The 14,810-nt window shown below is 42.5% G+C and overlaps 1 protein-coding gene across 1 annotated transcript in view; it reads right to left on the bottom strand.

The window, feature by feature from the left end:
* Nucleotides 1–1,015: 1,015 nt before the first annotated feature.
* LOC139051381 (inner centromere protein B-like) overlaps nucleotides 1,016–14,810 on the bottom strand; it is a 65,485-nt gene continuing 51,690 nt past the window's right edge. The window contains exons 13-14 of the mRNA XM_070528399.1: nucleotides 13,620–13,762; nucleotides 1,016–3,976 (exon numbers count right to left, since the gene is read on the bottom strand). Coding sequence (XP_070384500.1) covers nucleotides 3,822–3,976; nucleotides 13,620–13,762 — 298 coding nt within the window. The 3' untranslated portion in view covers nucleotides 1,016–3,821. The remainder of the gene's footprint in view (nucleotides 3,977–13,619; nucleotides 13,763–14,810) is intronic.

Raw genomic sequence — 14,810 nt, 5'->3', positions numbered from 1 at the left:
CTTTATTTTTTTGGGGGGGGAATAGTCTTCTGTTGAGTTTAAGTTGCCACACTTGTCAACTTGCCACAGCAGTGTCAATCATGTTTTCTCCTACACCTGCTTCCTTGGCACTATTTGCCCAGGGCCATAGGTACTGATGCAAGGATACCTGAGCACCACTATGGGATCTTGCAACTAACCAAAAGAATATGAAGGCACAAAGCGACATGTATATCATTATCACTCAAGCACAAAACAAGTAGTTTTGTGGCCACAGGGCAAGCATGTGGTTGCATCTTGTTTCTCTTAAATCTTGCAGGGCCACTGTTGTACCTTTAGCACTTATATGCTGAAATATCATTACTTGTAGCTGGGCTAGTTGGTACATAGGTGTTATGGAGTGACAGGACACAAGATGAAAACCACGAAACAGGAAAGATGTTTTTCTGCCTTGTGGTTTTCTTCATATATTTCATATCCTGCCACTAACATCAATGCTGAAATCACATGAACCAACTATCCAGCACCTACCTTGTCATGTACAAGACAAGCTAGCCAGACACAGACAGAAGAAACCTTTCAGCACCTACATTTTATTTATTTCTTTGAGTCATTGCATAGCAATCAGGTGGCAAATGCGTGCTCACTTTGGAGAGCTCGCACATTGTGCGGTGCGTTAAAAGGGAATGAGCGATGGCGCTTAGAATTTGGCCCAGGCAACTCGCATGCAAAGGCTTACGGGATTTTCCACCTATTTAGAAGAGCAAAGTTAAGGACCACAGATGACCTGTTAATTTAACACTGGTTAAATATACTGCATTCGAAAACCAAAAAAACGGCATCCATGCTTGTTGAAGCCTCATTTTAATTTGGATGATGAATAGTATGAACAAATTTGCGAGTCCCTGTAGAGGTTGAACCAACAGAAGTCAACAGTGCACCTATATCAGTTAAAAAAGGAGGTGGGGGCACACAATGTATAGGGCACAATGTGCAGTCACAAAATGAATATAGAAATGTAATACCAGACATCACCTAAGGTTATAAATAGTTTAATGTACAAACTGCTGGTAAGCATATCATATTCAAGAGTGAACCACCAAACATAAGCATTGAGGCATCACAAAAGCTTCATCTATGTGAACCCTTTCTACCCTATATGAACAAGTGAACTTTCATTTACTGCTTGAAAAGAAATGATCCTGTGTGCAACAATAACACGACGCATGCATACAGCCTTCTGGTAACTTCTTTTTCGTACACTGTCTGCCTTCAATGCAGTATGAAATCCCTTCTGTCCAGAATAAAAAAAGTACAAAGCTCCAAGGAGCTTTGTAATAAGGGCGGCAATGTAAGTGCCGCAGTAAAAACAGCAAACTTATTGGAAAGGCAAAGGATTTCACTGAGACAGAATGTAATCTAAGTGCATACACATCAAGCTACAAAGTGACACAGCATGAGAGAATGTATTTACAATGCTGAGCTTACATGAAAATGTGCATGCGAAAGTATGTTGGGCTAAGTTAAAAAAACAAAGGAAAAAAAATCATTTTAACTACAGCAAAATAGAAACGAACAAAAATGATACTAAGACATCTGCATTACTTTAATGAAGACATCCCGAGAAACTCTATACAGTCGAATGCCAGCATGGTAAACATGGATATAATGGATTATAAGATATACCGAAAGTAATTTTGTGCCAGATACGACATTATAATGATGTCTGAGTGCACTCCCTTGAAGCAGATTGAAGCAGAAGTAATTCAGCATCTTCAGGCACTAAATTATCAGTTGATCGAGAATTTCGCTCAAGGTGAATCGCATGATGAGGCAGACATTACTCCTACAAATTGCAAAGCATAACAGCATCATTGCTTTAAGGCGTATGTACTGCAGCTGTGCAAGTGATAACCCCGAAACTAATTAATACCTCTGAGTCAGGCGGCAAACTTAGTGACCGCTGCTGTAGAGTGCACATGCCAGCTAGTGTGTTCGAGGGACTCACTATACTGCATCGAAGTGCGTAGCCTTGTTTGCTATGCTTCAAGAAATAAATAAATGCTCAACGCAGAGTCGGCCCTATTTTCAAGACTTTTTGTAATTTCAAATGTTCTGAGCACCTTTGTGACCTCAGTGAAGGGAAAAAGAAAACTTGGAACATTCATTTACGATGAACTCCGCCATTTTGACCCAGTAGATTTTGGATATGTTCCTTACTTGTACTGGCCCAAACAAAAAGATGAATTTCTAGTTTTGATGGCAGAGGTTCTCGTACATAAGCATTTTTCTTTTGCAATAAAACAGTAACCATTTCCAAAACTAAAAATTCTCAGAATCATATCAACCATGCCCTATGACTTCATAGACTTGCAAATCCCGAATGACACATGGTTTTGCCGTCTAGCACACTGCTGCCAAAGTAACACTCAGCGAGATCAAGTGTACTTGCTTAAAGTATCTCCAAATTTGTTCGTCTGAGTGGTGTATTAGCCTGTTTCATGTGGTACAAGTCCAAAATGCGAACACAATGCCGCTTCTGTGAGAGTTTTGATTCACAAGTACCGGCTTTAAGTGATTTCCGACGCAGTGACCACGACTCTGCCAGCAACTAGCGTGCACTGTAGCTGCATGTATGCGTCACACTGTGCTGCTGAGCTTCCATTCGTTAGGTGTAGCATCACTGCAAAAATCACTGCACTCACTGCGACTGCACTCACTTGATCCAACATTAAGTCTTCGAGCGCCACCACAGCTTCGCCGTAGAGACGCCACGCTTTTATATCGACTTTGGTTGGGCGTTGCCTTTACTAAAGCCTATGCCTTCCGCATAGGGATGACCGACACCCCAACCTGTGACCACTGCGGCCATGAAGAATCAATTGGCCATATTTTGTGCACCTGCCCGCAGTACAGTTCACAGAGGGCATGCCTCAGCCAGGAACTAGACCAACTGGACGACCAACCACTATCCGAAAAAAGAATTCTCCAACATCGAAAGGACCTACCGTCACAGAAGAAGGCCGTGCAAGCGCTTTTGCGCTTCTTGCGATCTACCGGCCTGTGTGAACGACTTTAACTGGAACGCCTTTTGTGTGTGTGTCTCCATGTGTGCGCGTTCGTTTTTTTTTTTTTTTCTTTTTTTGCGTTTCCCTCTCTGTCATCTTTCTAACCCCTATCCCCCATCCCCAGTGTAGGGTAGCAAACCGGAGACTCATATCTGGTTAACCTCCCTGCCTTTCCTCTTCATTCTCTCTCTCTCTCTCAGTCTGCAATTAAAACATGTGCACTACATTATTAGGATGGTAGCTAGTGGGACCTACTTTAGAGGTTGTTTGAACATTGCAATTTGATGTGGAAGTGATGGCCGTCTCTTCGAGTAAGCCATGCAAAGGTCAATTTGTACTGCCTGGAATATTGGATCAGGGTATGAAAAAGTTGGGGAGAGAAAGAGATGGACAGAGAGAAAAGAAAAAGCAAGAAATAAAGGAATTAAAAAGAGGCAGCGGGTTAACTCTTGCTAACGGCTTCATCTAGGAGTCCACATGGTTTGCACAATAAAAGCAAATCACCTAGCAGCTATCTACTTCAGTCTCTTTAGCCTTCGTGAGCGTGCACACAATGATTGTGAAGTGCGTTCGTTCGGTTTTCTGCAGAGGTAAAATAAAAAATTAAAAATCTTGCACAGAACATGACAAAATGAGAATACAGAACTGTGCAGACACATCTCGGTAAAATGTTCGTTATTGCACTTGTACAGCAAGTTTAAAACTGGAGGGAGGACGGCAGGGTGATCAGCAGTTACTCCACAATTCTAACACAACATACAAGCCCTCGGATCCTCAATCCCATTTTTGGGAGCTCGTGCGCTTGTTAAAACTCTTCTTGTTGAACGGGAATATTTCGTCCAAGTCGGGCTTGGGCATCACACCAAGGAGCTCCAGGCCTGAAATCGATTTGGCGTGCTGTTGCGCCACAAGCTTGTTCAAGGCAACACCTAAATGAGAAGCAAGATTGGAGGAAAAAGAAAACCCGATGAGGCGCTGATTTACTAACACCAACAGGAAAGAATGAAGGGAAAATTAATTCAAAAGGAAAAGAAGATGTAGTACGAAGTTTGACGAAAATTTTCGTCTGGTTGGGAGACGTGATGAACGAAGAGGTAGCAGTTGCTGACCAAGCGAAGGTGAAAAAACAGTTTCAGATTCTATACAGGTTCCTTGGACATACTAACTGACCAAGAAGCCTCTACAGACTATGGAATGTCTCTGCCTTTTCACCTTCACTTGTCCAGTGACTCCAATGTCTTGATTTAAGGGAAAGAGGAATTAAAGAGAAGCACACACTATAATGAAAAGAAAGAAGTCTATGGCTATAACGTACCAAATATACATGTGATCAGGGAGCAGAAGATAAGTTAATTGCAATAAAAGTCAGTCATAACATTTATCTGTAATATATAAAACCAACTGTTCAGAAATCGCCTGTGGCAAATAATGTAATTCAAATCACATCAGATTTATTGAGCACCAAAGGGATGTCAAGGGATGCAGATAAAAAGCCTATGCAAAGGCTAGACTAAACATAACCCACATGGCCTATCAAAATGCTTCAACTTTCACTCATTCCCTCTGTGGCATATATATTGTAGTTACACATTTGAAGCCAAGTAATAACCAAGTCATACCCACTTAGCAGAAATTGTGGGAGTGCCACCAATCTTGATATATCCATCTCAAACTAAGCAATGAAATGATACATACATGTCTCAGTTAACAATTTTCCAAAGAAGAAACTTAAAAAAAGACCACCCCGTGTCTGTAACTGATTTTGATACTGTTCATTGAGTCCCTACTCAGGTAGCATGTCCAAAGAACACTTGAATTTTGTTCAATGCAAAAGCAAGCTGCTTTTGTTTCTAAGGCTCGCCTTGCAACCTCTTCTCTTGGGTTCTCTGGTTCTAGTGAAAATACATTTTTACTAATGACCACCTAACACCCAAGAACAAAAACCTGCTTTCCAAGGCGTGCTCGCTAAATAATCAGAAAGAATGGATGTCTGTCTGGACAGACAAATGTGTCAAAGGCTAGGAAAATAATGACAAGATGTGTCTTTTGGGTTGATTCCGAATCTCATCTAAATATTTTCGATGTGTGAACGTTGAGATAAGGCTGATGTAATAACTACCATATTGGTCATGGACATGCTTTTACCGAGACAAATTGCTAATGCTTTACTGTCTTGATTTAAGCGCGGGCTACATGGAGCGAATTGTCACGGCGAAAGCGGCGCGGCGAACAGGGACGCGGCGGCACGACGTGGAAGATGCGCTGCATAGCAATACATGAGGCGAACAGCGAGCGGACGCCGCCGCGGGTTCGCCGTGTTGGCGCCAGTGTTATCAGACTTGCTGAACGATGAAACGGATATAAGCACGTTTTAAGGTGGCATATACCGCTTTTATAACTGAAAAAAATGCGTATAAACAGTAACACGAAATAATCCAATATTTTATTGCGTTTTAACTTTCTTTTGCGTAATGCAATGCACGGACGGCGCGTTCATTGTTTTATCAGCCAACATTGTGCAGTGTTGTTGCCGTTGTTCGTCGAAGCCTGCTGAAAGCGAGTGCGAGTGTTGTCAAATAGGGCCTAGGCGCCACTTCTACCGCCTCTCCGCATTCCTGCGAGTTCATCTCTTGTTCGGAGCAGACATCAACACTAGCGCAGGCAGCAACGTGGTTGCGGAAGGCGAGAAAAAACCCGCGCGCGAAAGACCAGCATGCCTAGCGACCGGAACTGGCGCCTCCCGATTGGCTGTCGTCCGCCGCTGCGCGCTCGACGCTTCCGGCGGCCCGACGAAAATATTTGGACAGGCAGGTCGGCGGCGGCCGTCAAATTTTTGGATGCCGGCCGTCCGGCGTTCGCCGCCCGACGAAGTTCGCCGCTGGGACGCCGGTTATTCGCTCCATGTATTCCGGGCTTTAGTGCAACTCAGTGCGAGCATGAAGGAAAAAGGAGAGGTGACAGGATGCACTCATCCTGTCCTTTTCCTTCATACTCGAACTAAGTTGAGCTAAAGCAAGATAAGAATATGATGCACCAACTCGCTAATGCCTCGCCTAAATATGACCATTTTTCTGCCATTCAATTTAATGTCCCCAGTCTTAAAAATAATCATGGTCATATTCACACACTTCATCACCTTAGCATAATTTTTCCGTTTTGTGTTTTTCTGCAACTGCCCTTCTGGTGAAAGAAATTTATGCAATTTCTGAAATTACCATGGTGAATTTGCTCACCGTAACAGCAACGCTCATGGAGGCTTTGCAATCTTCGTATCAAGAGAGAGATAGAGAGAGAGAAAACTTTTATTGTCAAGGTTGAGTGGAGTTTTCTTTCCCAGCGGTGTAGGCTAGCGTGGCGTCTGCTTCGCCGCGACGCTATCAGAACATTCCACCAACCGTATCTGGTCTCCCGGGTTGTTAGTGTTCTTCATCTCCCACTCTTCGTGTGAAAGAGTTCGCCTAAAGAGTTCTCTCGGAGGAGGGTTCTTTTGGCATCCCCACAAGATGTAATCTTGGTCCGCCAGGGGGAAGTTACAATGTTTGCAGTTTAGTGGATATTCACCACCGGTCATTGCAGCTAGTCTTTTTGGACTAAGTGCAGACCTAGTCTGTACTCTCCTGAGGTTAGTGGCCTGTATTCTTGTCAGTGTCTCGTGCGGGGATGGATATATTCACCTCGATTTGCGGTAATGAACGGTCATTTTGTTAAAGGTGTGGATACCTTCATGTCGATCAACCTCGTCGGGCAAGCCCACCTCCCGGTTACTTGCTGCTCGGGCGACTAGGTGGGTGGCCTCATTACTAGGGTTGCCCGCATGAGTGGGTACCCACACTAACTTCAATTGATCGAGTTCTTTGTTGACGATTCTGAATGCTTGAGGGGAAGTAAAACCTGAGGGGTGGTTACAAATCATTGTTTTCGAGTCGGATATTATAATCTAGGTGCCCGGGATGGAAGTGCCCATGGCGATAGCGGTCTCTTCCACCTCCACAATGGAAGATGTCTTAACCGTCGCACAGCTGATGGTGTGTCCGTCACCAGTAGTGACGGCTATGGTGTGTCGACCATCACTGGTGCGAGCAGCATCCATGTATATGGCAGGTTGGTTTTTGTAGCATTGCCAGAGTGCCGCTGCCCTAGCTTTACATCTACCGCTGTTTTCAGTGCTCACGTTTTTCTGAAGTGGGGGAATAATGATCTTGGTCCGGATAGTGTTCGGTATCTGGTGTCGTTGCGGGATGTCTAAGGCTGGGCAATACAGATGTTGAAATCGGTCTTGTGAAATGCGAATTCATTTGGACTGAACTTCAGCCATTCAGCATTACAGTAAAACCTCGTTAAACCGTACCCGCTTAAACAGTAGTTTCATTTTAAAATGAACTCAAATTACTGACTCAGCAGCCACTGAAGATAATACCTTTTGTATCCGCATAAACCATACCAGCTTATTCTGTACGTATCTGTTAACATGTGGTATTTCCAGGTTTTGTTGCAAAATCACGGCAGTACGTCAGCCCGGCACAACGATGAGCCTCAGAGATTGGAACGGCCTCCAAGTGCAAATGCAGAGGGCGCTTGGAATCAGCATCATTTCGGCGCCGTGCCAGAGTCCGAGCGTTCTTTGCTTAAGGTCTGCTGTTTTTTAAAGGCACTACTATTAGCACCACTGCTGTTCAGTCTATGTTCACACTATGTTCAGTCTATCTGCAAGTACATTCAGAATATGATGCATCTGGTATGCAGCACTTTGTTTTCCATAATTAGTTCTTGTTTTAGGCTCTTGTTTCCTTTGTTCTCGTAAAGAGTAATATGGTCTTTCGATAAACTTTCTTCATATAGTTTATTTTGTTGAATTACTTGGAATAACTTAAAATAGTATGACTGATCCAACCTGAACATGGAATGTTTCATAAACAGTGGAGGAGTTGGCACGTCCTGTAATTTTCCCATGTACTTTACAAAGCAGTACTATCGTTTAGTACGTACCTTTTCTGAGCTCTGGCCAACTAAGGTTTAACGAAGCTTCACTGTATTAAAAAAAGAAATTCGTATTTGCCTCCATTTACCATTCTCCGTCTTCTGACACTGCTGATTTTTGTAATGCTTTTGTTGATGTACTTCATAAATTACCTTTCAAGAACAAGAATATTTTTATAATGGGCGATATTAATATTAACCTACTTGACACTTCTAACTACGTCTGTACCAATTACATCAGCTGTTTCTCTAGTTTGGTTTACAGTCTTTGATAAAAGTGCCTACTCATTGCATTAATGATACGATTTTGTTACTTGATCACATACTCTCAAATTTCGATGAACCTATCTATTGTGGTGCACTTGATTGCTACATCAGCGATCACCCAGCACTGTTTTTTTACCTTAGTAATTCTGTAGCTCATGTCCCTCTGCCTCACTTTGTACATCCTTTGATAGCAATGAATTTGCCCAGGTTATTTTGAACACCGACTGGTCACATTTTTAAAATTTCGCAGATCCCGAGGCAGCACTGTCTCAATTTTATTTTGCCATTACTGATACGATACACAGCTGTACAAGAAGTATATCATCCAAGAGATGATATGGGGCTCCCCACGCCCCTTGCACTACTAAATGTTTCTTCTTTACAGAAGAAAGATAACATATGAAAAAACTAAAAGACAGCCATTTAACAGCAAACTAAAATCGCACTATGAAAAGTATTCTGCTGTAATATTCTGTCTTCTCAAAGCAGCTAAGCGGCACTATTACAGTCGGCTGCTTCAGGATTGTGCAAATGACTCAAAGAAAATGGAAACTGGTTAATCAGCTTCTTAAGCAAGTGACTCCGATTGTTCAGGATGGCTTATGTATTAACAGTGCTCCAGGTATCACAAACTTTTTTTTAACACGTCTTGTCTTTCTCTGATATCTCTCTCTACTTACTCTTGTTGTGCAATTCCCCGTTACCGTCATTTATTTAAGAAGTGCAATCTGTTATTACCAGTTTGCGTGCCTTGCAAGGGCATGGGTTTAGATAAGTGCTGTCATCAAATTAATTAGTCCTTTGGCTGCTCTTGTGCTTTCTCACATATTTACCTTGGTATTTAAGATTGGGGTGCTTTCTCAACAGATTAAAAAGGCAGAGGTAGCGCCTGCATTTAGAAAAGGTGACTGTAAGCTTCTGAAACATTACAGGCCAATTTCCATGCTTCTTTTCCTAGATAAGGCTTTAGAAAAACTAACTGAAATCCGTCTCAGTAAATATTTTACAAAGCTTGATATTCCCACTAATTAGCTTGGTTTCCACGAGGGGCTTTCTACGAATATAGCTATTGCAAACTTCACTGACGTAATTAAAAAAATGTATTGATACTGGAATTTATGCCGGAACAATTTTCATTGACTTGGCGATGAATTTTGATTTTATTGACCACAACTTGCATCTTATAAAACTGGAGCATTATGGCATAACTGGACCAGCCTCAAACCTTTTACGGAGCTTTCTGAACAATAGGAAACAACGCATTTCTAATAATGGCGTAAGCTCGGATCCAATTACTGTAAAAGGTGGTGTTCCTCAAGGCTCTATTCTGGGCCTGATTCTCTTCTTAAACTTCATTAATGACCTCCCCCAGTGTTTAGCTTCTTCGCAGTGCACATTATATGCAGATGATGCCACAATTTCTTTTCCCACATCAACCTTGACCATCTAATGCCTGACCTTCAAACAGATTTAGACTCTTCAGATTTGGCCCACTACAAATACAAAAACAAGCTATTTGCATTATTTCTTTTGCAATTTATGGATGAAAAAAGATTCTCCCTGCTCGCGTGCACGAGTGTGTTGGAAACCAAACTGCAAGAGCACAATGCTCACACATTCAAAGGAGTGACCTCGCAGTCGAACATGCCTGGACAAGGGTAAATTCGGGAGACTATTCACATGCGCGCAGCGATTGTTGAACCGCAGGCAACAAGGGCTCCGTTTGTCCGATGTATTCCTGCTTCTAGCACCGAATTTTGTACACGACGTTACTGAAATTACAGTTAAGATTTTTGTTAATTTTATATACAAAGGACGAGTTCGATGCCTCAGCTGTGTCGGTTGTTGCCATGTGACGACATACCTTGCAAGCACGTGGTTTCTGACACGGTCCCTCGCCTTGACTAACAAATACCTTAAATTTTTGTTTCTTGTATATACCAAATGAGGCGGCTGCTTGAAGATAGTAACGAGTCGGATGCTCTGTTTCATGATGTTAAAATAGCAGTTGATAATAGCATTGACCCGTGGAGCACCGGTAGTGTATGTGAGGACCAACTTCGGATCTGATTGGGTATTGGTATTGCTCGCCCTTTCTCCCATCATATGTGCTCGACCTAAGCTGCAGGCGTGTTCAATGGCATTGTCTACTACTTGTGGAGGATATTTTTTTCGTACAAGAGCGGATCTTAGTTCCTCCGCGTGTCTCTCAAATTGCGCAGATTCGGAACAGATTCTTCTGTATCTGAGCAGGGGATGCTTGTTTTGCAGTGATGGGGGTGGCTACTGTAGAAATGCAGATATTGCTGACGATCTGTTGGCTTCTTGCATAGGGACGTGGAAATGCAAGCGCCACTCAGTGACAAAGTGACATCAAGGAAGTGAATACCATCTTGGGAAAAGTTGTGCGTAAAGGAAATTGACGGGTGCAGAGAATAGAAAATGGAAATGAAGTGCAAGAGACTTTGTTCACTGTCGGCCCAGCAGAGAAAACGTCATCTAGGATCGCTTGTAAAATATTGGTTTTATGGCCGAATTTGCGAGGAAGGGGATTTCAAACGATGCCATAAAGAGGTTTGCATAATATGGCGCTATCTTCGTTCCAATGGCAGTTCCACTGATTTGCAGATAATGCTTGTTCTCGAACAAGAAGTGATTATATTTAAGCACTAAATTTAGAAGAGTCTGAACTGTATCTTTCTTTAATTGGCTAGGTTGGCTGGAGCCAGCGTAAGCTGAAACTGTGGAAGTTATGCCCTCAGCGTGGGGTATGTTGGTGTACAAAGATGCGACATCCATAGTGACCAAGTAACCCCTGCCCCTGCCTGTAGCCCCTGCCTGTACAGCCAGGTTTGATGCCTCCCGAACGAAGTGATTTGTGTCTTTAATGTACTAGGGGAATGAAGTTAGAATGTCCTTAATGAGAATGCCAATGAAGCTGGGTATTTTTCTCAGTCACTGTTCTATTGCTGGAAACGATAGGCTGGCCGGGATTGTTTATTTTGTGAATTTTGGGTAGTAAGCAGAAACGGCCGGGGCCAGAGTTTCTCGGTATCAAGGCTTTTAATGTCACATTGGTTATCTTCCCTGCTTTGAGCAGAATGGTGAGGACGCCCTTTATTTTTTTTTCAAATTTCTCAGTAGGATTGCTTGGGAGTTCAGTATAAAAATTAGGAGTTGCCCAGTTGACGGAAACCTTCGGCTATGTAAACACTCCAGTCAACTACCACTACTGCGCCACCTATGTCCGCTGGCTTAATGACAATCGTTTGATTGTCACGCAAGGTTCGCAGCGCTCCCTCTTCCTCTTTTGAGAGGTTACAGCAGACAGGACGATGCCTCTCGCACTCTTTTACAATGTCTTCTTGAACCGCACAAATGTACATGTCCAGATATTTATCGCGTGCCTCGCCAGGTGTCCACGATTTATCGGAGAGTCCAGGTAGCTGATCCCGACTCCCCTCTGCAGTTGTACGATCCCAGAAGTACTCCCTTAGGCGTAAATTTCTCGTGAAATCATCCAGCTCTTGGAACAATTCAAACTCGTTCATCCTTCTGGATGCCGGACAAAAAAGTTAGACCTTTCGAAACTCGATTTAGTTGTGCACTGGGCAATGGGCTCTCATCAAGTTGATGACATTTGAGGTATTGCCCATTGTCTCATGCTTATTTTTGCTGGTTACTTCAGGACAATCTTTTGGTTCGGATTCAAGATTATGACTTTGAGAATCACTTCTGATGGCCATTGGGACATCGTCACGCTCGCATTTCTTTCTTTGTTTTTCTTAGATGCTGACATTCTTCTTTCCCTCGTGTTTTACCAGTTCCAGTGCTTCTAATTCTGCGAGCTTTGATTGACCCAACAGCAGCTGCTCCTCATATTTAAGTTGCGATGCCTAATGCAGGCTGGTGTCTTCACTATCAGTGCCGAACTGCCATTTTGTTGTAAACCCTAATGAAGATTGGTCCACCAGTCGAAACTGCTGAAAATTAAATACTTGTTCTGTTTGCCTTGTAGCATTGCTCAAGTTCTTTAAGTTTGAAAGGCAGCCTGAAAAATTTCTATTTATTTTGTTTATTTAGAACATACTGCAGGCCCAGTGAAGGGCCCTGGCGGGAGGAGCACCATGAGTACAATATCAAAAAGTACAAGGCAAGATATGAACATCAATTTGCAGAATGGCCTGTTCTAAGGCATCAGTGTCAATGAGTGAAGATAATGGCAGTTGATTCCACTTGGTTATAGTATGCGGGGAAAAAGAAAATTTGAAAATGTTTGTTCTGGCAAAGTAAGGTGTTAGCGTTTCAGTGTGCCTGTTTCGTGTTGACCTGGACATTATCGGTATAAGATACAAATCAGGAGCCATTGACAATTTCATATTTTTTTAGTAAAGAGAGGAATTTTAACCTTTGTATTCTGCGCAGAGCTTCAAACGACTTTATGTCATGTTGAACCATTAGAGTAGATGGGCAGTCAGTGGAACAACACTTGAAAAAATATAAACCGAACAGCTTTCCACTGAACTCTTTCAAGTGCATTAACAGTAATTTTTAGTGTTACTCCAAGGTATTTATATTCTTTGACCTCTGAAAGATGGTGAGCGGGAAGATTATATGAAAAGGAATGACTGCTTCTTTTGTTAGTGATCAGCATGAATACTGTCTTGTCAGCATTTATGTAGTTTCATCCCCCATTTAGTACACCATTCACTAATATTACGCAGGTTAGAATTAAGTTACACCAGGTCACTTGGAACATTAATTTTATGAAACGAAACACAATCGTCGGCAAACAACCTAATTTGAACAGGATGAGTGGTGATGTCTAATATCATTAATGTAGATAAGGAACAGTAGTGGTCCAAGGAAAACATCTTGCGGAACACCAGAAGTGACTGAAAGTTTGCTAGAACAGTGACCATCGGTACTGACATACTGAAATCGGTTAAATAGATAAGCAGAAGCCCAGTTAACAATGAAAGAACGAAGACCAATAGTTTCAAGTTTTTGGAGAAGTTTACTGTGTGGAACTCAAAAGATTTCTGAAAATCTAGAAATATGACATCCACTTGGCCGGAATTGTCAAGAAACTGAGTGCAAGTGTGAATTTCGGTGGACAGTCGTAAAATGAACTGACCTTTACACAAAATTTCCCCAAAAGTGCTTTATGTCCCCTTTTATATGTACCATTATTGACAATGTTAACAAAAGAATTTACAACAAAATGGTGTTGAATATCTTGGAAGAGGAAACAAGGAAGAGGGGGGCGGATGGTGCCGAATTTTCAAGCATACAAAGAGGCCAGTTTCAGATAGGGAACAGTCTCACCTTTAGCCCAGGCAGGAACTTCTTTGCGTGGCTTCTTATAATCATCACCTTCATCGCCAGAGTTAAGGTCGCTGATGTCATAGTTGTCTTTGTCCTTGTTGGGCTCTGGAGGAAGCTCGCTCCTGTGCGGTGTGATATCATACCTGGAGGTGAAAGCATTCACATGTACAGAAGATAAAGCAAAACTCCCATGCGATGCTCAAACGCTATCTAAAATGAGCAAAAACCATCACAAAATTCTGCAGGAGTAATTATGGACATAAGTGGACCTATAAGCAGAAGTTGGAAAAATTAATGCAGGAGAAATACTCTGCAAGCTCAGTGCAACAGCCATACCACACGCCATAAACTGAATTAAATTTTGGGGTTTTACGTGCGAAAACCATGACTTGATCATGAGGCACAACGTAGTGGGGACTCTGGAATAATTTTGTCCACTAGGGGCTTTTTAACATGCCCTCAATGCACCTGGCAAGGGGGTTTTTGCATTTCGCCCCCATCGAAATGCAGCCGCCGTGGCCAGGATCTGATCCCGCAACCTCGTGCTTAGCAGCGTAACACCATAGTCGCACATGTCATGAATTTGAAAATTACATTAGTAGCATAATTTCCGATTTGTAAAAGTGATTTTTGAATATTGAGTCAAATACACAACACTTTCTCATATCTAAAGTGCTAAGCAAAACATAAAGGTTCCGTGGAGTCTGTTTCCCAAGAATAAGGAAAGAAGAGGAAGAAGACTGCTTAGTTTCATTATTTGATATTGTTGCAGAAAGAAAGCAGACCCCCCCCCCCGAGTGTAAAATAATGAATATTTACAACTGGTGTGTATGGCGTTCAGGCAACGGCCAGTCTTGGTCTTCCTCTAGTTCATGTCACCTTCTTTCCCTTCACTGTAATATATATCTGGTTGCATTATGTGTATATCTTCAAAGGACCTTGTAAGTGAGAAACAAATGAAAGCTTATCTTGCCTGGTGCAAAACACAGGAACATAACTTTACAAGGTGCATGCAGAATGCTGTGTTCATTGAAGGAGCAATGTGCAATACTAGTGCAGGGCACATCAGTTTATGACTGCCAAAATGTGCGGTGCAGATTCTGCAGAGAACAATTCATCAGTGTGGTTTGCTACGATTTGCATGGGTTGCACTGCACGCGTCCTAAATCTTGGGTCGTGTGCAGATTTAGG

The sequence above is a fragment of the Dermacentor albipictus genome, unplaced genomic scaffold, assembly GCF_038994185.2.
Source record: "Dermacentor albipictus isolate Rhodes 1998 colony unplaced genomic scaffold, USDA_Dalb.pri_finalv2 scaffold_11, whole genome shotgun sequence".
Taxonomy (NCBI): domain Eukaryota; kingdom Metazoa; phylum Arthropoda; class Arachnida; order Ixodida; family Ixodidae; genus Dermacentor; species Dermacentor albipictus.
The sequence above is the reverse complement of the archived record's forward strand: the minus strand, read 5'-3'. Positions and strand labels throughout refer to the sequence as shown.